We start from the raw sequence: 24,989 nt of genomic DNA on the forward strand, positions 1-24,989 counted from the left end.
CCATCTGCTTTAAAGGAGGGGGCATCCTGGCAATTTTACACCAGTTTAATTACTTTTCATTCCTCCGAAATTGACCTTTAATGCCCTGCATTGAATTCAATTATATCTATGCTTAGTTTTCGCAGTGTTTCGCAGTGGGATTTTATGGATTGTGGGATGCAATAGCTCATGATTAATAACAGATGCTACAGCTTGCTTTATTACTATCATTATTAGTATTAGTATAACTAATATTAAAGTGAAATTAATCCATTTCTCGTGTTTACGTTTCACCTATGGCTCATTGAATGGGATTTGTGCCAAACTCGATCGCCTCTTTTCTCTACCGCACCCCTTTCTGACCGCGTTTGGCTCAACAATGGGAGAGAGAGAGAGACAGAGAGAGAGAGAGAGAGAGAGAGAGAGAGAGGTATAGTTGTTGGAGGGGGCGTTTCCCCAGTATGGCTATTATGTGTTCTTTCTGTAGTCTTCCTCCAGATTTCTGCCGCCTCCTTCTTCTTCTCAGCTGTTTACCCCCGTTGGCAGGATTTAACACCGAGGGGTGAGTAACTGCTTATTCCTAAAATCTTGTATAGACAGTTAGAGAGGCTTTCAGCCGTGTGTGTGTGTGTAAGTGTGTGTGTGTGTTTAATTCGCAATAGCATTTCTAAACACTCAGTAGTAGGCTTTAAGGCGAAAACCGGTTATTTGAAACGCTAGCGATCTCGCGCGCCGTTATGGGCTCCAGCGTGTTAAAGAATACAGACTGGGTTGTGTTTCGTTTTTAGCTCACGGTACTTTGCTTAATCAGTGTATGACAGTTTGTTTTTGCCGGAATAAAAGCCGAAAAAAAGAGTAGTGTGTGTGTGTGTGCGTGTGTGTGTGTGTGTGTGAGTGTGTGTGGCTTTTCCCCCTTCCGCTCGTGCGCTGATCTGTATTCGGGCTGAGTGCTGTATTCACTACTCGTTTTCCATGAGAGTAGCCGAGCGCTCAGTGCTCAATACGCTTTCTGCTGCTCCTCAAACCTCTGCACTCTCACTGTGCACTATAGTGCGCACTACATTTGGAAATAAAGGTACTAAACTGCACCATACTTTTCCTGGTGGCTGCTCTGATGGTAATATCAAGGAACATCTTCGGCACCTTTACCTGGGTAGGTGTATGTGTTGCTTTAAAGGTACATCAATGGTCCTTATGCACCTTAAATGAGTACATTAAGGGTACATCTGATGTAACTTTAATGGTACGACTCCAGCGACAAGAAGAATTAGCTAACCTTTATTTCTGATGTGTAGAAAAACTCCAGCAGGTCAAATCAACTACATCTTTAACAAACGAACAAATGGACTAAATGAGCTGCACACTGAATAATCTGGTATAGTTGTAGTGATGAACATTATGAATGAAATGTGTAGGCCTGTCCATAGTGTATTTTAGTCTCTCAACATGTTCCTTCTGGACCAGGGGTGTCCGATCTAATCGGGGATGGATGGTGTGGGTGCAGGTTTTCATTCCAACCAAACAGAAGCCACACCTGTCTACTGAAAGCCAAGATCGACGGATTAAACAGGTGGAATCAGGTGTGGCTCCTGCTTGATTGGAATAAAAACCTGCACTCACACCAGCCCTTAGTGGGTAAGATTTGCTGTGCGACTCTATATACAGCTTCATATGAGCTTGTCATTCAGATGAGCCCTGACCACTTGAAACCAAGCAGTAAGTAGACAAGCGGCTCGTTCTGTGCAGAACACTTGAAATTGGCCAGAAGGGTGCACAGGATCATATTACTCTGCCCTATGACATGGATACGTGGCAGATGGTCAGATGTGTGTTTGGGTCACTGAGGATGAATATTATTGGATTAGAGCATTTTTCTCAGATAGCCTAGTTTTGCACTGTGTTTTTTCCCCCAGATTATTTAGTTCCTTGATAAATAGCTGTGAAACCAGGGGTGTAAAAAAGGAGAGGTGATGAGATAAGGTAGATATAGAAAAGGGAATGAACGAATGAGTTTGAAAAAAGAAAAAAGAGAGAGAGGGAGAGGTGGCATGGTGTGATCAGTGTGTGGTGGCGTGTGTGCCTGTAGGCATGGCAGGGTGAAGATGAACTCTCTGAACTCCCTCCTTGCTCAGTTAGATTCATATTGATCAAGGGAGGGGGAGAGAATAAGCACATACATTCTCTCTCTCTCTCTCTCTCTCTGTCTCTCTCCTAGCTTCTGGCAGTCTCCTGCCTTCCTGCGTACTCTCGGATTGTTCACTGTAATAGACCGAAAGAGAAAAGCAGATTTAGATATAGACAAAAGGCATACAAATACTCAATTTAGTTCAGTTCCCTGTTTTGACTCTGCTTTAATACAGCTTTCCTGTGAATGCAGAAAGGAAAAAGACAGCATACCAGAGCTTAAAGCGTACCAGTCATTGAGTACAGCTATACTGAGCTCTGCAAGAACATCTGGATATGGCATAATTTCTCAGTGGAGTGCATCTAATTCTTTAGGAATACAACAAATGAGCTGACTGACGGTAGGACAGTTTGCGCTTACTTGAATCGTTCATTGGAAATGAAATTGACCTTGTATAAAGTGTTTTTCTAATTCTCTATTGTGCATCATGTCCAAGTAATCACATCACCTTAAATCCTTGTGTCAGAAACATATTTTAATCAGCTTTAAAGGAAGCAAAAAGAGTGACTGATATTTTTTGAAAAGTGGAATTTCTAATCAGTGAGCCTAAGTAAGATCTAAGCCTAAAATTGGAGGACCAGAGCAGAAAATAGGATAATTAATAAACCCATAATGTCTAAATGAAGACAGGTCCAATTCAGAGCAGAAGAGATGAACATGGAGGGAGGAAGTGAGAGGAAAAGGAGGAAAGAAAGTAGTAGTGTGTGTGGCAGATGTGTGGGTGTGTGCGTGCTCCCACATTAATGGGCGCTTATGTATGTGTGCACACGTGTGTATCAAGGCGTAAGAGCCTCCTGTTAAGCAACCAGCAAACCAGTAGCGAGAGCCTTCCTCTGGGAGCTGTCCTTGGTTCTGATGTGTGTGTGTGTGTGTATGCCCCCACCCCTCCTAACAAATCTCTCTCTCTCTCTCTCTCACACACACACACACACACACACACACACAGCCTTGCTTGCATTTGAGTGTGGAGATTGACATCCTCACCCTTTCCATTTGGTATGAAGCAGGGGTGGGGGTGGGTGACACAGAGAGAAAGCGAGAGAGAGTAATAGGGTAATAGGTAATGTAGGAAGAGTAACAGGAGTAGCAGTAAAGAAAGCGAACTGAAGGGAGGGAGAGAAAGCGGGAGAGAGAGAGAGAGAGAGAGAGAGAGAGAGTGAGAGCGAGAGAGAAGGGGGAATATGGGAAGGCAGCGAGGGAGTGGGAGAGGAAAGGAAAAACAGAACAGCTGTGTGGTAATTGGACTCCCTTTAGTATTGTAGCGCATACATTGACATCTGTCTGGTAATTGGCTTCCCTGTATCCTCTCTCGGCTTGTGTTCCGCTAAATGCCAGCTTTGGCGTTCCCGAAAAAAGAAGAGTATTCTGCAGAGAGAGGTGTATGTGTGCACATGCATCTTTGTGTGTGCTCAACAAAAAGCATTTTTCCTATCCCTCGCATTCCACACGAGACCTCCTGGGTTGCTAGAGAATCTAGCATTCTGTTTTCACAGTTGAGCTTCCTCCGCTTCACCTGTTCAAGGTGTCTATTGGCTGCCCTCTTAATTAGCGCCTGTTTCATTTCAGCGCCTGCGATTAGAACAGTCCATGCGGGCTCAATTATGCCTGACGTTACTGAACACATAGGCTACAGCTGAAAGGGTTTGTTATTCTTCTGCTTTCCCTAATTCATGCTTTCATGATTCTTTGTGTACTGCAATGAGACATCAGAGATTAATGATTGGAAACGTGGTGGCTGGATACTTTCCACTACTTCACTAGAACATATGATGTAAAATAATAAATAACAAAATAATACAACATTTTTACTAAAAATAAGAATAAACTAGAACATATACATATATATATGCATATACTGTCTGCAGTAACATTTCACTAGAACAGTGGTTCTTAAAGACGATAAAAACAAACTGCGAAGTGCGAACTGCAAAGTGCGTCTTTCTGTAATTTTTTTTTTTTTTTTTTGAATTTAGCCTCAAGCTTCTGCTTCAACTGATTTGTGAACAGCTTTGCTTAGCAGCAGCCCTCAAATTGCATAGATAAACATGGTAAATAATTGATGCAGAGTGAGGGAACAGGGGAGCCTTTGGGCTGCAGACCTGACATCTGTGTTCCTGGTGCTATGTGTAGCCCTAAAATTCACCTTCGCATAACCCATCTAGCAGACACACGAAACTGAGAGGAGTGGAATTTGATGTGGTCTGCTCCTGCCCTAGCCCGTGCACCTCGGCATGTTGTTTTCTACACACCACATTTCTAAAGAGTATTTTATTTAAGTTACCGTTGTTTTTCTGTCAGTCTGGCCATTCTCCTCTAACCTCTCTCAGCAACAAGTGTTTTTTCAATCACAGAACTGAATGTTTTTTGTTTTCATTCTCATTGTAAAGTGTGTAGATATTGCGCATGAAAATCTCACGAGAACAACAGACATCAATTTCCACAACAGTGCACAGTCATAGTTCATAGTTCTTATGTTAGACATGAACATTAATTAAAGCTCTTTCCTTGTATCTGCATGAGTTTATACACTGCACTGCTGCAACATGATTGGGCAATTAAACAATGACATGAATGAGCAGAATTATTATTATTATTACTATTATTATTATTATTATTATACACATCTTCACCATACTCCATGAGGATTTCAGTGAAAGGTTTGAGATAATATAGTATCAGAAATGTAAATCATTTTGGTCATAGCAATGCCAGCCTGACTTTAACTCATCAAGGGCTTCTTTAATACAGCACGAGGCTAATTATAATTAAAATATATATTCTGTTTTGTCAATACTATGCGCCCCAGCAAATACTATGGTGTATGGTTTATCTTCTTACCTTTTGTTAGCTTAATTTTTTGCATTGTATTATATCCAAGTATTTCCATTTCTTCCCATTTTTTTAAAAATTATTTTTAAACTTTAAATAAGTATAAAAATGACATAGCCACGTTCTCCATGATCTCTTTTATATACTTATATGATTATATCATCTTTTCACCAATCATGTTCCATTACTTTAAACTGGTGAAAAAGATGTTTTTTTTTAATGGTGATGTTTAAGTTCTTTAATCTTTTTCTATTTCTTCAAAATTGCTTGCTAGTAACACTAGTATGAATACATCAGAAATATTAAACTTACGTTTGACTAGAAATTCAGAAGTCTATGTGTATATCGCTGTAGACATTCAGCAACCTATTCTTGTAAATGTATAAAGCTAGCAAGGTTGAAGTCTTTTGCTTAAATATGTAGTTTCTGCATCGTCGAAGTTGCCACATTTGCAGCTTTTAACCGACAAAGTCTTAGAGGCGCGCACACACAAGCACACACACACACACACAGAGGTTAAACACACATACACACAAACAAAGAGTCTAGAGTCTTTACTGAGAAAGATGAAGGGAGGTAAAAGGGGGATCTGTGGCTCAGCGTTACAAAGAAAGCTGACATATTTTTGGTTCTGTCTTTATTGAAGCGTTTTCATGAGAGTGAGTGTTTCTTGTAGAAATCTAAGCCTTTTAAAAGATGTGTTTTTCAGGATGCAGACAAGCTTTTCATGCTGTGTCAGTTTATGGTTTGATATTTTAGCGTTGCTCAATACAGGGAAATGAGTTTTCCTTGCATTGATTTATAGATAAATAAAGAAGACCTACATGAATTCTTCAGAAAATGAGTTCAGTTGGGGCATTCGAAATGGGCATATGTCGAACTTGATTCTGTCTTTCTTTCTCTCTCTCTGTCTGTTTATCTCTCTCTCTCTCTCTTTTAATATCTCTGTCTCAGTAGTGTGCTGTCAGTGTATCCAGCACTCCCAGTAAAGTGTGTGTTTCCATGTGTGTGTGATTGCGTGTGATTGTGTGATGTGTGAGTTTACGCGCGAGTCGCACTCACAGCTAAATGCCAGAACAGTTGTTGACAATGCCTGGGGTTAAAATACTTGCAAACACTAAATTCTGGATGTCACAACTTTATTTGCACACAGTGGTTAAATATGCGGCTGAATTTAGCTCCTGCCTGCAGCTTTATTCTCCCTTTTTTCCCCTCTCTCTCTCTCTCTCTCTCTCTCTCTCTCTCTGTCTGTCTCTCTCTCTCTCTCTCTCTCTGTCTCTCTCTCTCTGTGTCTCTCTCTCTCTCTCTCTCTCTCTCTCTCTCTCTGTCTCTCTGTCTCTCTTTGTCTGCCCACGAGAGGCGACTGTGGTACTCAACTGTGCCAAGCTGGCATCGTGATGAGTAGGGGAGGCAGTGTGTTGTCCTAGTCAGCCCTCCAGGTTGTAGGTGGGCACGTGTGACTTTCCATTCACTCGTTCCCCTGAAAGCATACGTGATTGCAGGATAAATCAACAAATATTTCTCACTTTTTGTTATTTAGCAAATAGTATATGTTCCTGTCTTCCCTCATAAACTTTTCTACAAAGCTAGTTCCCAGTAAAATTAATATTTATCTGCTGTTGCGAACTGTTTTCATTCCCCAGAGTTTTAAATTAAAGAAAAAATGGATATAGAGCCCAAATTCTACATCAGAACTAATTCTAATGAATTAAAAACAAAATGGAGAAACACATAAATTCAACACATAAAGCAAAAACAACATGATTTTTTTTGCCATGTCATTCTCAGTCATCTGACCAGCAGCGTCTGGCATCTGGCATTGGCAGTTATAATAAAAATACATTGAAAAACAAAAAAGTTCTAGCAAATATTACACAAACTACTTTATTTTTGTTGTTTATGTTTCACTTCACTCTATTTATTGCCTGTTGTATGTAATTGCCTTATTATTTATATTTTGCTGAGTATTTTACTCATACAACTCCAAAAATTGCTCTTTGTAGGCTATTCTGCTTTTCCTGTAGGACAAATCATTTCAAGTTAAAATGATAGATTGCCTTCTATAACCCTACAACCTCAGCAAATTTCACAGAACCTGTAAAAAAAAAACATATGCTGCTTCATTCCTTTGAAATGTTTAGGATATTTATTTTAAAAGAAATGTGTGCAGTCTGTTAATTCTGTTTATACACGTTTATTCATCTTTATTTATTAAATTGGATTAAGGTTTCCAGACTCAAAGCTGCTTCAAGGTATTAGTTCATTTAGAAATTGGATTGGCTCCATTTATTTAAAACAGGTTCTCCCCCCCCCTTCTTTTCAGACCTTGGATTTTGTTTCCAAATCTTTCATTCTTCCTGCCCTCCCACCATCCAGAGGAGCCTCGAGAGCACCGAGAGATGAAACAAAGAAAAACAGAGAGTGAAAGAGAGAAAAAGCGAAAAATAGGTGGAGGAGGGCGGTGGCCCCTGTTTGTGCTCCTGTCTCGATTACGGGTATTCTTGGGTTGATAATACAGATGTCGATGTTATTGCTTGAGAATACGCGTAGCTGAGTGGAAGCCATATTCATCTGATGCCTACGGTGGAATAAATCAAATAACACGGCCGAGGAAATTAAAGAGATAAGAAGCGTGATGGTGTTCTCCTGTGTATCATGGGTGAGTTTCTCTTTTTTTTCTCTTTCTTTCTTTCTTTCTTTCTTTCTTTCTTTCTTTCTTTCTTTCTTTCTTTCTTTCTTTCTTTCTTTCTTTCTTTCTTTCCCACACTCCATACTCTTTCTGGCGCCGTCTGCTAAGGAGTCTGGAATCATCCAGCGTGGCATCATGTGTTTTATTGTGTGCTGATGGAGCCTGGAGTGGACAGGTGCCCTTATCAAAGCTCATGGACCAGAGAGGAAATCCAATAAGTCTGTGTGTGTGTGTGTGTGTGTATGTGTGTGTGTGTGTGTGTGTGTGTGTGCGCATACATGCATATGTGTGTGTGTGTGTGTGCAAGGCGCCTAGAGATGGTCCTGCTCCAGCTCCTGGGGCTGAGGTAAATAAGGTCAGAGAGAAAGAGCAGCTCCATGAGGAGCTGCTGCATCAAAGCCCAGAGATCCATCACAATGGCAGCCTCCAATCCTCATACAGCCTGCAACAGAAAGCGCTCGAGCCAGAGGCAGGGAGACAAAAGAGGTGACATTCTGTCACTCCAGGAATTAGTCTACCAGGAGGATCCTATTGTGCATGTGTGAAGGATTCAATGTTCAACATGATGCAGCCTGTTTGAAATCGAACTAAAGGCTTGGCTAGGAGCATTGCAGCTCTTGTTTATGCTTCATAGCATCAGCATATTTACATGGTATTAACTCAGAGAATTGCAAAGTCATAGTGATCTAAAAGCTGAGACTTGTCTAAATAAAATCAGCGCAAATACAACCCAATTATAGATATGGACCAAACTAAAGACACACACAGTGTAATTTCATTCGGCCCACACACACTTGCGAAATTTAATACTGAAGCACATTCAATATTGATATATTGAAGCCTGCAGTGCACCATCCAGCATTTTCACATTAGAGGATTATCATATGACAGACTCCAAATCCCAAAATGCATCACCAGTTCTATCAGATGCATGTGCACAACGGCACCTGACACAGAGCATTTGTCTTTTCTTTTCCTCCAAAGCATCTGCTCTACAAAGAAGAAAAGTAGATACAGAGCGTTACTGGACAGTTTCAATAGAGATTTGGGACCAAGTACAGGTTTGCTTTTAGCAAAGATACAAAAATATGATTTTTTGCAGCCGTCATGAAACAATACAATTCATGTCATTATTATTTCGCTAAATATGTTTCTGACTTATGAGCTGAGCTAAAAGAACAATTATGGAGAATGATTTTATTTTTTTTTAAAAATTAAATTGTATATTGTCAGTAGTTGAAAAAACGTCATTAGCATATATGAATCTGTAATTAAAATAATCAATTATTTATTAATAATTAATTACATAATAGTAAGTAGATGTGAATGCTTGGTATACCTTTGTAACGTCCATCATTCTGCTTTAGGGCCCGGGATTACTGATTTTTGTAGAGTAGAATTTTAGATGTCAAAGACATAGTAAGTTAAATAGGATTTTAATTAGCTTCACAGTTTATGGACCAGTGAAGTATACAAAAGAGCCAGTGTCTGTGATTTGAATTCATTCATTCAGTCATTTCTGAGAACTTCTTTATACTGTTCTGGAGCCAAAGTTGTTTCAGCCTTCGACATAAAGGATCAGAATCTGATAACATGAAATGTGAGTGACAGCAGCTCAGAGACGGGTCTTATCCCTGTTTTGTGGTTTATTATGAGGGTGTTCATGACTGTATCATGAAGCCCATTTCATGAAGCCCATTTCACTTTCAGATAAAAACAGTCCGGTTCTGAATGTCATTTCTTGCATTTAACACTAACCTTTGCTCGGACATGATGAAAGCCGGATACGCAGTATCACTGAATTCAAAAACCTTCATTGGTCTTTTGTTAGTAATGCAGTGGTGAATCGAATATGATTTTCCAGGCTTAGAGTAGGTGAAACGCATTCCCCGTTTGCTTATGTTGTGCTTCTGATTGTGAGGCCAGTGTTATCTGTGGCATCGTATTTAATGGGGTGTAATGTGATTACCTAAATCCTCCATTACGCTCTGAGAGGAGGGAGAGGCTCAGGCGCAGACAGGCCCATGACAGCAGCCAGACCCCTGCTTATACTCTGGCAGAAGGAGAAGCGGAAGAGGATTCTCCACACTATCCTCCCCTGAGAGCCAAGCGTGCGTGGGTGTTATATATATATATATATACATAGACAAATTTATATAGACAAAAGTATTGGGACACACCTCCTCTTAATTATTAAATTCATGAGTTTTGATCAGACCCATTTCCACAGTTGTATAAAATTATCCGCCTGTCTATGCAGTCTGCATTTACAAACATTTGTGAAAAAATAGGTGATGGTTTATTCTGAATTCAAGCTTCATACTGTGAGAGGATGCCACCTTTTCCATAAGTCATTTTGTGGAATTTCATCCTTGCTAGATATCAGACAGTTAACTGTGGTATTATTGGAAAGTGGAAATATTTAACAGCAGCAACTCGAACTAGAAGACCACGTGAAGTCACAGATGGAGGAGTGTAAAGCACTCTGCCACTGGACTCTGGAGCAGTAGAAGCATGTTCTGTTGAGTGACGAATCATGCTTCTGTTTTTGGCTTCTGTGATGGACGAGTCTGGGTTTGGCAGATGTCAGGAGAACTGCATTGTGCCAACTGTAACGTTTAATGGAGGAAGGATAATGATATGGGGCTGTTTTTCAGGGGTTGGGTTCCAGTGAAGGAATATAAGGCTTCAGCATACCAAGACATTTTGGACAGCGCTGTGCTTCCAGCTTTATGGGAACACTTTGGGGAAAGCCTTTTTGTATTCCAGCATGACTGTGCCCCAGCGCACAAAGCACACACAACCAAGGTCCATAAAGACACGGTTCAATCAGTTTGTTATGGATGATTTTGACAGGGTCACACAGTGCCCTGACCTCAACATAGATAGATAGATGCAGCCTCTTTTCGCATGTTTTTTACATTATAAGCCAAATATTTCCTCAAATGTATTATTCTTTAATAAGAAAAAAGCTGCTTAGAAACATTACCTAAGTGCTAAACTGGTCTATACTAAATATAAACACAAGTAGACTATATTTTCACTACACCATCAAGCAGAATGTTAAAGCATGTGTCTGATTTAATGCATTAGAGTCATAAAATTATGCCCAGCATTTGTCGGTTCAGTACCAGGTCTCACTCATCATTTAGGTTTAGGTAATTGAGGATTCCAAAAATAGTGATCGTAATTTAAAAGCGATAATTGATCATTTAGAATCAAAAATAGATGAGACAAATATGCCAATGATTATGTTTGATTCATTTTTTCTAAAGGTTCTGAATGTGAGATTGTGTTCCATGAGAATATTAAAGGATATAAAAGTCATGGTTTAAAACTATAGGAGACTTAGCGATCCGAATGGATTCACTAATACACTCTTCTGCTCAAACTAAACGAGACCAACAGCCTTTTAAGATATCAGTCTTTATGTATGCATTATTAATTCACTTTAAATGCTGGAATGTTTATAATGTGATTGGAAGCGGTTGTTATCCGCACAGTGTAGGGTTGTTGTCTCAGCCTGTACTATAGAGCAGAGTTCTCAGATTTCCACCTGCTCTTCTCACATCTGTTCTGCCACTGACTGCCTCCAGGCACACACACACACACACACGCACAAACACAGCAGCAGCGTGTGTGAGAGCCCCTGCTATTCTGTTTGTTTGCAGTGCAGTAGTAGCTACTTCTCAATAGGTCAGGCCATTGTAATTATCTTGTAGTGTCTTGTGCCAGATAAGAGAGACCAACAGAAAGAGAGAGAGAGAGAGAGTGTCTTAGTGAGGCCCAAATGTCTCCACAAGGACAGGATTTTGGCAGGTCCCCCAGCTTTTGTTTATCTTTTTAAAAAATTTTTTTAAAGATTTAAAGAGACAGAATGTAAAGGTTAAGGTTTGGGTTAGTTGTAGGTGTAGCAATAGCATTTCTTAGCTAGAGTAAATATTATGTCAATGAGAGATCCCCTCCCAAAGATAGTAAGATACCTAAAGTGTGTGTGTGTGTGTGTGTGTGAAATTAGTAGGAAGTACTTCTATCGAGTTCTCTGTATCGCTTCTTTGTAAGAACGGCTCTATGTGCTGGATAGACAAAGAGATGAACAAAATCTGTGTGTGTGTGTGTGTGTGTTTGAGAATGCATAGATTCTGCTCGTGCCCATATCACCGTTATTATAATGATAATCACTATTATTCACCTGAGGCTCCCATTTGTACTTCTCACACATTGTGCGTGTGTGTGTGTATGTGTGTGTGTGTGCGTGTGTGTGGTGTGTATGTGTGTTTTAGAGACAGAGAAAGAGAGAGAGTACATAGGTTCCACTCCTGTCCACATCCCAGTTATTATAATGATAATCACTATTAGTCACCTGAGGCTCCCATTTGTACTTTTTACACATTGTGTGTGTGTGTGTGCGTGTGCGCATGTGTCTGCATGCATGCGTGTGTGTGTTTGCATGTATGTGAGCATTCATCCTCACTCTCACTGAATGAACAAATAGATAAAAGATATAAATAAATATATAAATAACTATTACGTGCATAGCTCTGGGTGCTTGGCAACTGAATCCCTTGGTTTCCAGGGCAACGGGTGCTGCAGAATGGGAGGTGATTGGCAACTGTGACAACGAGGAGGGAGTGACTTTTGACCTCCTTCTCTGGCAAGGAAAGAAATAGGAGGGACAGAGCGAGAGAGAGAAGGGGGAAACAGCACAACAATCAATAGTATAAATATTCATTCAATAGAGCTTCTTTTCACCTCATTCGAAAAACTCTCCCACTCATCGTGCAGAAGCATACACACAAACACACACACACACACAACACATTTTTTTGCGCACAGAAGCAATACGCAGATGTGCTTCATCATACATGTGCATTCGAATAGGACACAAACCTGTCGCAGGCACTCGCTCTCTGACACATGCACACTCAGCAGAGCCTTGGTGAAATGTGAAGCCTTGTTCTACCACTTTTGCAATCTCTCACACACTCATACAGCATTTCCTCCTTCGCCTCTGCTGTCTACACATATACATGACATCTCCCTCTCTCGCTCTCTCTTGCTCTCTCTCTCTCTCTCTCTCTCTGTCTCTCTGCATGGCTAAACTAATAAGGATGTGATTAACGGTGTTGTAATTGCCCTGTAATCAGTGTTAATTAGCAGTGAGATACTGCAGCAGGACAGAACAGTGGCAGCAACTCAGTAACTTTCACTCGCCACATCACCTTACCCTGTACACCTTGTGTCCCTCCTTACCTTTCGGTGTAGTGTAACAATGTTCTGCATGTGCATGTGTCTTTCTTTCCACAAACTGACAGTATACGACTGGTGAGCATGAATTCAGTGTGAAACTATACAGAATATGTAATGTTTAAATACTGTATGTAAGGAATAAACACATCAGGTGTTATAGGAAAATAAACAAAGATGAGGTTGTGTGATTTGAAGTGGCAATGGTTTTTATTTCATTGATGGACAATCTGTCATACATTTACGGCTACATTTAATTCAGTAAAACATTAACAATAGGTCACGTGGCATGATCATACAAGTCCTTGTGTATGAGCCGTCACTGAAGAAATGATAAGGTATTAAACAAGCACGTTAAATCGAAGCTGTGATCTGAATTACAGCCGACACGCCATCTGAATTCATCAACACCTGACGACGATCAGATTCCAAAAGGCTGTGGCATAGTTAGTATTAATTACGTCCTCAAGGCACTGTCTATAAAGTGCAACAGATGGCATAGTTTGTGCAGCAAGCCTTTTTTTTTTTTAAATTGAAATAAAAACCTTAAAACACACATCATCAGAAGTTTCAGCCGTAACATTGCAAAATATCGTTTCAGCCATGTTCCGGACATCTTGAGGATGAGGATTTGTTTCTTCAGTTATGTTCTTAAAATATAAAGAAAATCAGTACCTGTATTATAGAAACATTTGTCGTAATGGTCCTTAAATTACAGTTTACAACACCAGTGTTTGAATAATCGTGCACTAACACCTGAAATAAATATGAACTCATGATGAGTTAAGGTAATCAGGAACTAATGAAGAGCTAAGTATTAATTCAGGTATTAATGCATGATTATTCATCTATTGTTATTTTAAAGTATTTTAAATCCATCCATGGAGAAATGTGTGGAGAAGCAGCTACAAGAGGTCTGACAAATCTTCCAGTAACTACGTACTCCAAGCTAAACTAATATGTGCTCCTTTTCTAAATTGTTGTCAAGCCAAATATTGACACTCGGGTCTCCATCACTGAACATTTAATGGCTTCGGCAGAAAGGAATTTATGTTAAAACTATAATGAATGATGCTAATAAGTTTCTCGAAAGCTCCTGGGTACATAATTGCACTTGCCTATGCACAGTTAAAGTAGGAAAATTATTAATAATCACATAATTGAGTGTCACCCAGATGAGGATGAGTTAGTTCCCATTTGGGTCTGTTTTCTCTCAAGATTTCCTCATATCGTCTCAGGGAGTTTTTCCTTGCCACAGTTGCCTATGGGAGACAGATGCCATTAGGGATAAAATAAATTAAAATTTTAAAATTTATTTTCATTTTTATTCTGAAGTTGTATATTCCTATAAAACTGCTTTTCAGTAATCTTCATTATTAAAAGCACTATACATATTTTGAATTGAATTTAGTTTACAGCTTTTTATAGCAGAATGTCTTTATGTGTAATTACATCATCTTTGAAGTGTGTGTGTGTGTGTGTATGACTATGACTATATATATATATATATATATATTTCATCATTTCATTATGAATGATGCAGTGTAGTTACAGTTATGAGAATTGATGTAAAGCATTTCAAATGTAGCATGCAATAAGATGCAAGATGTTTCTGCTAAGTTAAACTAACAGCTAACAGATGTTCGTCTGCAGGACTGAAGGCTGTCGAAGATGAATTCAAGCACTGTGCAAAATCTGCTTCGTTACACGTGGTTTATTTCCTAAGCTTGTACATGGTAAACTGTGCTTCACTTCTTCCATGCTGAGACAGGACTGACAGATATGTGCTGGCTGGCTGTGCGGAATGGAGAGAGCAGGCAGGTAGGGCCCTCTGACAGGTGTTATGTGCCACATCTGGCCAAAGGTCCCTGAGCAGGAGCATCCTGTGTCATTCCACCTAGCAGTCAGCCTCGTCACTCAAGCATCACGCTGCACGACGGCTCTCCGCCGAGACAGATGTTACAGTCAGACAGTTCACTTTCCTTCTACCTTATGGTCTTAAATGAAATAAATACAGCTGGTAGACTCTGTTATTAATTAATCATTAGAATAAAAATTTAAGCTCTATTATGCAGCAAGTTGAAAGCAAATATATTGTGTATAAAATGTTTAGCGCAATGCAGCTTTGCACAGACATTTCCATTCAGTGCTTTGCTTTAACTATTTATTTACCTTAATGCTCTGCTCTTCAGAATGCTATTTGTATAGCTGTTGAAGAAAATGTGAACGCAAGTGCAGGTAACCCAGGATGACGAAAAAGAGTAAAAATGTGTAAGAGACAAAAGAAGAGGAGGGAAGGAAAATATTCAACTTAATTATATAACGTCGAGGAAAGGAAAAAAGTGAAAAATGCAATATTCACAAAAAAAAAAAAAGAAGATATATAACTATATTTTAAAAATAATACTGTAACGGAAACATGGTTTGAGTATAACAGCAATATTGTATTGTTCCCAAGAGTGGAATGAAGGTGATCAAGCTTTTTAAAAAAGAAAAACATTTTTTCTCCCTCTATTTGCCTGAGAAAAAGCAGTACTCCTGCACAAATTCTTGCACAAGGATTTATAGTAGGAGGCTCATTGTATGCATTTAAATGCATGAGTTGCCCTTCATGACTGTTTATTGTTTATCGAGAGAGGAGAGGGCATAATTACTGCAGAATAGATGTAGATGTGTAAAGTGTCATGAGCAGAAGGGGAGATTTTTTGCTCTGTGTAGGTGTTTTATGGCACAATGCTATGCAAAGCACTATCAACAAAAACACCCCATGCTGATTTACACTCCTACACACACAGAGACACAGTCCAGGCTTATACAGGGCTGTCATGCAGGAATTAAAAACTAGATACAACTGGATTCATTTTATTTTCTTTCTTTCTTTTTTTTTTTTTAAATAAATAGGTATGAACAAAATTGCATTTTTGAGGGGTGTGATTCTAATGTGAAGTGGCAGTTAGCAAATCTATTTTCACAGTACAATAATGAGGCTGGTTGTTATGTGATGTTCCGGCTACATAAGACTTGAAAACTGTGCTGCCACAGGGCTTATCACACAAACATGATTCCTGTTATGCAAGTTATTGGCAAGCTGATTTCTGGAGCTCCTTTAGCTGACAATACTGCCTCCTGGTGGTCATGTATTTCTCTGCAGGGCAGTTTTTCCAGCACCAAACACCATTTTTACGTTAACTTCAATATACAATCAATATTGTGTCTGAGGGGATTTAATAGGTTTGGCTATAACTTTACAAATTACAATTATTTTGGATTTTTATAATCGTGCAGCATGCGAAAAAAAAAACTAAAATGTCAGAATTGTTAGCTGTGACTTGTGATGCTCCCTATGATTAAATAATTAAACAGTATATTACCAGTATAATACAATCACACATTCTCAGAATGAGTTTTACATTTGACCTTTGTGAGCCATAAAATTCCTCTATATTCATAATTGAAAATATTCATAAGCAACAATTGTGCATGCCTGTTTGCAATGCATTTCCATTAAAAAAAAAATTAAAATAAAAATACATCAAACATGGCAGATATGACAAATGACGAATGGTTGTATATATGCTTATAGCTGTTATTTGTATCGATCGTGTGGATTGAGTAAAGTTATGAAAGTTATAAAGAATTGGGAAGGTAATGAAGTTATGAAATCGTTATTTGATTCCTGCCAAAAATGAAAAATGAATATCGGATAAGCCTTTATTTGACTATGCAATCTTGACAAATTTCATGAAAGTGAAAGGAAGCAGTGCCAGTGAAATAATAACTATATGTCATTTCAAAAGAACCTTTTGACGTCCCTTCGCTTTTTAAAAGCCCATAAATGAAAATAAAGGTCTGTAATAGCAAACTGGGCCGCACGCTTTGCAAGGGTCTTGAGGAGGCACTGAACCTGCCAGACAGGCGGGACGAGTGCAGGTTAGCAGGAATCCGCTGAATAAAGAAATGACCTGCAATCTCTGAGCAGGACATTCAGCTGTTTTAAAAGAGATTCCAAGAAATGTTTGAGGCCAAGGAAAGGTTACCTTGAGAGCCTCTTTTGCACAGAAGCAATAAGAACCATTCATTATCAAGACACATCTAATAAATGGGTTCAAGCAGAAAAGGGAATATCTTAGGCCTGTGTGTGGACAAACAGTAAACTAAAAGAAAGAATCATTACTTTTCACAGCATTTAGCCCTGCTGCTAAACCTGATGAAAGGATATCTCTTTTTTGTAAACACACTAGAAGGCACACTCTTCATAAAAATGTCAGACATGTTGCTTCGCCACGGCCTTTGGTATAAAACATTAATCGACTATAAAACATTTTATAAAGCATTACCTGACTAGGTAAAAAACATGACTGACCATATGACTGCTGTATTCATGATACAAATTAAGGAAAAATTCTGTTTAAACATGTCTAAATCCATTAGCTCAATGTCTGAGTGTGTACACAGCAGGGCATGAGGGACATTGCAGCAAAGAAACAAAATAAAATCATTGATTCAAAACTGTGTGTATGTAGTGTTTCTTTTTGTTGTTGTGGTTATTATTATTATTATAATTATTATTATTAGCGTATCACTTATTATTAAATTCTCCATGATCTCAGTGTTATTGTTTGTCCCAGAAAGACTTAAATGGCTGCAGGGCAGAAATGCCTTGCTGATAAGAAAGGTCAGAGGAGAATGGTCAGACTGGTTCAAGCTGACAGAAAGGCTTTGGTAACACAAACAACTTCTCTTTACAACCATGGCTAAAAGAAAAACATCTCAGAATGCACAACACGTTGAACCTCGAGGCGGTTGGGTTACAACAGCTTTAATAGTATACTTCTGTCAGACAAAAACAGGAATTTGAGGCTACATTGGGCACAGACTCAACAAAACCAGACAAAAATCCAGACAATGTTTTTCCAGTTCTCAGCAGTCCAGTTTATGTGAACCTGATGTACCTGCTTTGCTGAAAATGGTCTAAAATCTAAACATTATCTGGTCAGACATGATGGTGCTATGCAGGAATGAGACGCTGACCGTACAGACTAAAATCAGTTGCTCTATATTGGGAAAATTATTCTTTACAGTAGTTTTACTCCACATGTACTTTCAAGTGGTACTGTGCAGAGGTTTTAGCCATCCAAGAAAATTACATGATATGGCCAAATGTTTGTATACACCTGACCATCATACCCTTATGTGCTTGTGGAACATTGGCAGTTTTATTCCCCCTTTGCTGTTATCATAACCTCAACTCTTCTGGGAAGGCTTTCCACTAGATTTTGGAGAGTGGATGTGTGAATTTGTGCTCATTCAGACTCAAGAGCATTAGTGAGGTCAGGCACTATCAAGTGAGGAAGCCTGGGGGTTTGCCATTTCAGTTCATCAAGAAGGTGTTCAGTGGGGTTAAGGTCAGGGCTTTGTGCAAGGCACTTGATTTTTTTCACTCCATTGTTAGCAAACCTTCGTTGTCTTTGTGCACAGGGGCATTGTTTTGTCAGAACAGGTTTGGCCCCTTAGCTCCAGTGAAGGTAAATTGTAACGCAAAAGGATTTATAGACATTCTAGACAATTGTGTGCAAATTTGGGGAAGGCTCACTTGTGGGTGTAAAGGTCAGATGTCCACAAAATTTTGGCCATATAGTAAATTTATATAGTGTATATTTTGTTTTATCGCCATACAAATAAATTATTTGATAAATGCAAGAAGAGCAAGCTGATGGAGAAAATGCAGTGGAAGGAAGACACGAAAGGACTGACTGCATTTTCTTAAAAAACGCTATAAAGGTATGCTTTGCTAAAAGATCTGCTTAGAGACTGGCTGCCTGCCTACATGTTTAAATGAAGCACACTGAGTTGTGATTTCAGGCAATGGGAATACCAAAATCATGAATTCTGGTACTGGTTCTGGAGCAATTAGTAAAAAGAATATATATATATATATATATATATGAATTAAAAATAATAAAAAACAATCAAACACACCCAAACCCAGTTGGAGTGGGGACTCTTATGGTGGTCAATGAAACTGAAGTTGAGTGGGATTATTTGGATAGAAGACTAGATAATATATTTTTATATAAATTCTTTCATATGTAAACAAATAATGAAATCACCAATTGTAATATGAAAATTAAAGTGAAATGTAAATGCAATAATGGCTACATATGAAGTAAGGCCAGCAATATTTATTTTATCACTAGAATTATTTTGGATAAAAAACTGAAGGTTTTTTAGGAAGACTAGTGTTGCCACCAAACAGTGTTAATACAGAGTTTTTGGGTTTTCTCCTGTCTATCAAAACTTGGCAGTAGGTGGATTACTCTAAATTGCCCTCAGGTATGAGTATGTGTGTGAATGTGTGTGTGTGTGTGTGTGTGTGTGTGGTGCCTTTCTGATAGATTGACATCTCATTTAGTATATGTTCTGACTTGTGTTCCCGGGATAGGCTCCGGATTCTCTGCAAACCATTCTCCAGGATACAGTTGTTACTGAGGATGAATAAATGATTGAATGAATGAATGAATGAATGAATGAATGAATGAAAAAACTGGTCATGATCATTTTTTTTGGATCAACTGTTAAACACATTAGGTTACTTAAGTGACCAATTATCAATAAAGGGAAGCTGCGAATATGATAATGTGGCACTAATATACCATACAACAGAAAAACAGAGTTAATCTAAATACATGATTTTCACAAAATCAACAACAATAATAATAATAATAATAATAATAATAATAATAATAATTAATAATAGACGACACGGTGACTCAGTGGTTAGCACGTTCACCTCACACCTTGCTCCCGCTCACTGTGTGTGTGGAGTTTGCATGTTCTCCCCATGCTTGGTGGGTTTCCTCCAGGTGCTCCGGTTTCCTCCCACAGTCCAAAGACATGCTTCTAGGCTGATTGGAGTCTCTAAATTGCCCTTAGTGTGTGATTGCGTGAGTGAATGTGTGTGTGTGCCCTGCGATGGGTTGGAGTGCCACACATCCTGCCATGATGCCCGATGACGCCTGAGATAAGCGCAGGCTCCCCGTGACCTGAGAATAGACCAGATAAGCGGTACAGACAATGAGATGAAATAATAATAATAATAATAATATTAATAATAATTTAACTTAATTTGTATACTTTCAGCACATACATCAAGCTTGTACATCAAGCATCAATCTGATGTGCTGGACAAACAAGTCTGATCCATGGAGGCCCCACCTCGCAACTTACAGGACTTAAAGGATCTGCTGCTAATATTTTAGTGGGATAACATTATGACCACCTGCATAATAATGTATTGGTCCCTCTTTTGCTGCCAAAACAGCCCTGACCCATCATTCACTGTGTATTCTGACACCTTTCTATCAGAACCAGCATTAACTTCTCCAGCAATTTGAGCAACAGTAGCTCGTCTGTTGGATCGGACCAATGAGCCTTGGACACCAATGCCCCTGTCTCTGGTTCACCACTGTTCCTTCCTCAGACCACTTTTGATAGATACTGACCACTGCGGAATGGAAACGCCCCACAAGAGCTGCAGTTTTGAAGATGCTCTGATCCAGTCGTCTAACCATCGCAATTTGGCTCTTCGTCAAACTCGCTCAAATCCTTGGCTTGCTCATTTTTCCTGCTTCTAACACATCAACTTTGAGGACAAAACATTCACTTGCTGCCTAATATATCCCACCCACTAACAGGTGCCATGATGAGAAGATAATCAGTGTTATTCACTTCACCTGTCAGTGCTCATATTGCAGTGTGGCTCAGTATAACATGAATGCGTCTTGTAGGCTTTTTTTTATGTTAAGGTGAAGCAATCTCTGAAGAGTGTTACTTTACCAGTTATGACGGCACTGTTTAGTGACCATAGATATCAGTCGGGCAGAATGGCATTAATAACTGACAACCTCAAACAGCACCAGTACGCAAATTTAACTATAAGCTACCATCTAGTGAAGTCATCTGAGAGTCAAGAGTCACACGACATAAAGTCGAGCAGCTCGTTTTGAGCAGATTCAGACATACCTGGTGTAAAAGCAAAACACCTTACAGCCCTATCATGATCTGTCCTGTCTGCTGATCCACACTCCTCCACATTCATACAGCAAGTATGGTTTGCTTGCACTTGTTGCCAGCCCCCCCCCCCATATCATTAGGTGCAATAATAACTCTATAAAGGTAGTTACAGTAAGTAGTGAGCATTAACTTAACATTTAACAAATGAGCAAATTCACAAAACATTGTCAAATAACAACATTTTAATCGCTCAAAATAGGAAATTAGCATTTCAACTGAATCTAAAATGTATGAATGAGCACTTTATAGAAATAGAAAAAAAATGAAACAGTCCCTGCTCCTGTGAACGGGATGATTTATGTATTAGCCATGAATGTTAATCAAGCTTGATCTGTAATTTATCTTACAGCACAATGACCAACCGCTCAGCTATTGTTGAGAGCCGTTGTGCTCGTGCGTGGCAACATACTGCTGAAGCCGCATACTGCAGTACTAAACAGTAGGTCAGAATAGTACTCTATGTAATGACATGGCATACTATTTAGTACGCTAGTATGCGGTTTCAGATGTAGCCTGTGTTTCATTCCCCGCTGTGTGTTTATGCGGTGGGATTGGCCTGGCGAAGGGGTGTGTGTACTGAGAGGCGGGTTGTGTGTGTGTGTGTGTGTGTGTGTGTGTGTGTGTGTGTGTGTGTGTGTGCGTGTGTGTGTGTGTTGTTAGCTCTACCGCTTAGCTCAAGCTGTCAATACGTTGCAGAAAAGAAGTCAAAGTCGGCGTGCAATCGCGACCAATACTAATTTAAATAGCGGTTGTTTTAGGAGGTCCGGCATGAACAGGGTCTCGAGACTCATTTTTGCAGCTAGTCCATGAAGGATGTGTGTGGGGTTTTTTTCTTTTGCTTTTAGCCGACCGGCTAGCTAAGTTTGGGAAGTGAAGAGAGACGGGAGCAAAGCAAAACAGGACCGAGAGCTGCTTCCACAGACCTATGCGACTGAAACCAGGTAGCTTGCATTCAATAGCAGTTTGTTTCTATAATATCCTGCCATTCTAACAGGCTGATCGTTAGGCTACATGTAGCTGTTTGTTATATAAGTCCCTTTAAACAGCGCTACCCTACGAGGCTCGGTTGATTCATATTCAATGGGATACCGTCCACGGTAACATCACAATTACATTATATATATATATATATATATATATATATATATATATATATATATATATATCTTTTTTTCGTGCAACATTTTCGATATGCACCCGTGTTGCTGCTTCGGCTGTTTGGCAGCTTTGTGTGTGTGTGTGTGTGTGTGTGTGTGTTTTGCTTGCAATCCAGCGCCTCTGGGCAAGGAGATGCTCAGACTGGTTAGACAGTGTAGAAGATTTTTCACACATTTGGCATCTTAGATCTTCTGGTACCAATAGGAGAGGTGGAATTCACGACTACACCTGGTAACAGCTTTAGAAATGTGTGTGTGTGTGATTGAGAGAGTGTGTGAGAGAGAAAGAGACAGAGAGAGAGAGCGCGCGTGCATGCATAACTATCAGTGTCGCATTCTCTGGCATTTCGATTACAGTGTCTGTGTGGACGTGTATGTAACGTGTGCTTTACATATGTGTGTAAATATCATCCGTATCAAGCAATGACTATGCCACTGATTACATAAACAGCTTAATCAAAGTTGATGCCATGTTATAGTAATAATAGGAATACAGCATGTGGTTCATTAAGATGGTTTATTGTTACTGCCAACAAAGAGATGTCCCACAGGTTCCGTATGTGTGTATCTTTAGTGTAATGATGCAATGATCTGACCTTTTTCCATTTCTGACAAGATACTTCTGGGTTGCAGCCGATACCTGATACTGATAGAATACTGGCATCCTCATACTGAATCTCTAAGGGTTTTTTTGTTTAGTTATGCAAACCATTAACAGCATTACTGTGGCTTCCTTTAAACCAAGGTGTGTTCTCTGAGTCATGATTCTTCAATCTGTCAGCATTACACACATCCACAGTGTCTTAGAATGTAAAATTGTCTAATCCAATTTAATACAGTTCCAGTATTTTAGGCTGCTATAGGCCCTGGTGGCAGTATACAGCACTGGATTGGTGCATGCCTCATTCTTGCTGTTTCTTTCTCTTAAACGAGAGTGGGTTGAAATAAAAACCCCGGAGTGGTTATGAAATTCTGTACTGTATGAAGTATGATACTGTACCTTGCAAGGGTGGATATAGAAGAAGAAGAAGAAGAAGCCTGGCAAGGTACAGTATCAGAGGCATCTGTGGCTCACTGTACTGCATCATTAAACTTAATTACTTACTTAATATAGCATGGTAATGCTTCTACAACTGATGTTTGTATATATCCATTGTGTCAGTACACTTTACACAGTGAAACTTTATAAGCCATCATATCATGAGGATCAAACATTTTCACATCCAGTTATTTTACACTAGCCGAATCAGTTGTGAATGTGCATTTTTATGCCTCAGTGTCTCAGTATGTAACAGCCATGGTGGACTTTTGTCTTAAGGTCAGCACGAGACAGCCATGTCTCTGTTTTCATGATAAAGGAAAGAATGGCAGCGAGTCATTTGATCATTGGTCTTTCCATGCACCTTAATCAACAGCCTATTGTTACTGCATTGTCAGCTGCATACTGAGCTAGATTAATTATTTAAACCTTACTTAGGGGAAAAGGTGTTGCGCCTTGTTTATGCTGGCATTTAAATCAGATTTTGGGATTGTAGTCCATTGTTTAGCTGACAGAGACTGATTATGTGGAGTTTGCAACACAGGACTTTGGCCAGTCTTAGCAAAAGGCCATGTTTGGGCATCATGTGGAAATTCTGAAATCCAGATTTATTTGTTGTTGATAGATAGAAATTCACAGCAATGTTACTGGATGTTACTGTGCTAACTAAATATTATGTAGGATATATGTAAGATTGTCTAAATAAATGCTCAGAGATTTTGATCAAATTTGTAAATTCTGTATGTTGGGAAATGTAGGCCAAGGCAGATTAGAATTCTTTGGGAATGAGTGTTTTCTGGTCACTTCCTAATTTCTGTTTAGCTCAGTGTGTGTTGCGGAGCTAATGTTGCATTTCATAGCACCTCTAGCATTCTGGCTTGAAGTTGCGAAAAAGTATATATAAAAGACTGTGCTTATATTTGCACACATTTGTGTGTCTATGTTTGTGTAACAGAGAGAAAGGGGTAGAAATATGAAAGTGAACTGAAGAAACCCCAGAGCACTCAGGATCGCTTTTACTGTTAGTGTACTGAGAGACATTGACCCTACTCATTTACAGCGCACACACACACAGCATGTCTGTTTTTAATTTCACTCCTACATGTTGTACAGCATTTCTCCTTGTATCAACTTCACAAATTTTCCTCAAATCCTTTTACTTCAACTTCTAAAATCTGTAACTAAATGTTCATGCATGCTTTCCTTCACTGCTAACTCAAGCCCCCTTGTTTCTCAGTCTGTATCATGATTGTTTTCTGATGATTATAAGAGCAGACCAGCAAATATTCTTATCAATCCTGAATAGCTACCAGTGCATTCTCATCTACCATTGTACTAACATGTTCCCATGTGGGGGGAAATGCTGGCTGAACCAGTCTGTGTTGTTTTCTTGAGAAAGTATTTTTTGGCTGCTGTGATTCAGACACTGAGATAGATATAAAAACTGGAGGATTTTTTGTTGGTTTATTGGCTCACATCTGCTCCTTTTGTGATGTGTGTGTGTGTGTTTGTTGCAGGTGAGTGAGTGATGGAGGCAAGAGAGTTGTACGTGGTGGCTGGAAGCTTCATCGGGTTCCAACTGTTCTTCTCTGGCGTCAGCCCATTAGTGTCGTCTACGTTAACACGGGGCTATGGGAAACTCCCACCGAACAAAATCAATGAGTGGAATTCCAGGTACTATACACACACACACACACACACACACACTCAGCACCAACGTAATAGATCGCATTCAGTGCAAGATAACATCAGTAGAACATTATCCAGCATTGAATGTGTTTCAATTTATCT

At 39.3% G+C, this 24,989-nt stretch overlaps 1 protein-coding gene across 7 annotated transcripts in view; it reads left to right on the forward strand.

Annotated features, from left to right (window-relative positions):
• The first annotated feature begins 519 nt into the window (after positions 1-519).
• tlcd4b (TLC domain containing 4b) overlaps positions 520-24,989 on the forward strand; it is a 37,172-nt gene continuing 12,702 nt past the window's right edge. Inside the window, exons 1-2 of one of the 7 annotated variants that reach the window (XM_058412708.1) lie at positions 520-541; positions 24,716-24,872. In XM_058412708.1, the coding sequence (XP_058268691.1) occupies positions 24,727-24,872 (146 nt within the window). In that variant the 5' untranslated portion in view covers positions 520-541; positions 24,716-24,726. Of the gene's footprint in view, positions 542-2,289; positions 2,505-21,622; positions 21,944-22,077; positions 22,100-22,282; positions 22,409-24,715; positions 24,873-24,989 lie in introns of those variants that run through there. The other 6 variants (XM_058412699.1, XM_058412716.1, XM_058412667.1 and 3 more) reach the window with 6 other exon arrangements.

The sequence above is a fragment of the Hemibagrus wyckioides genome, linkage group LG02, assembly GCF_019097595.1.
Source record: "Hemibagrus wyckioides isolate EC202008001 linkage group LG02, SWU_Hwy_1.0, whole genome shotgun sequence".
Taxonomy (NCBI): domain Eukaryota; kingdom Metazoa; phylum Chordata; class Actinopteri; order Siluriformes; family Bagridae; genus Hemibagrus; species Hemibagrus wyckioides.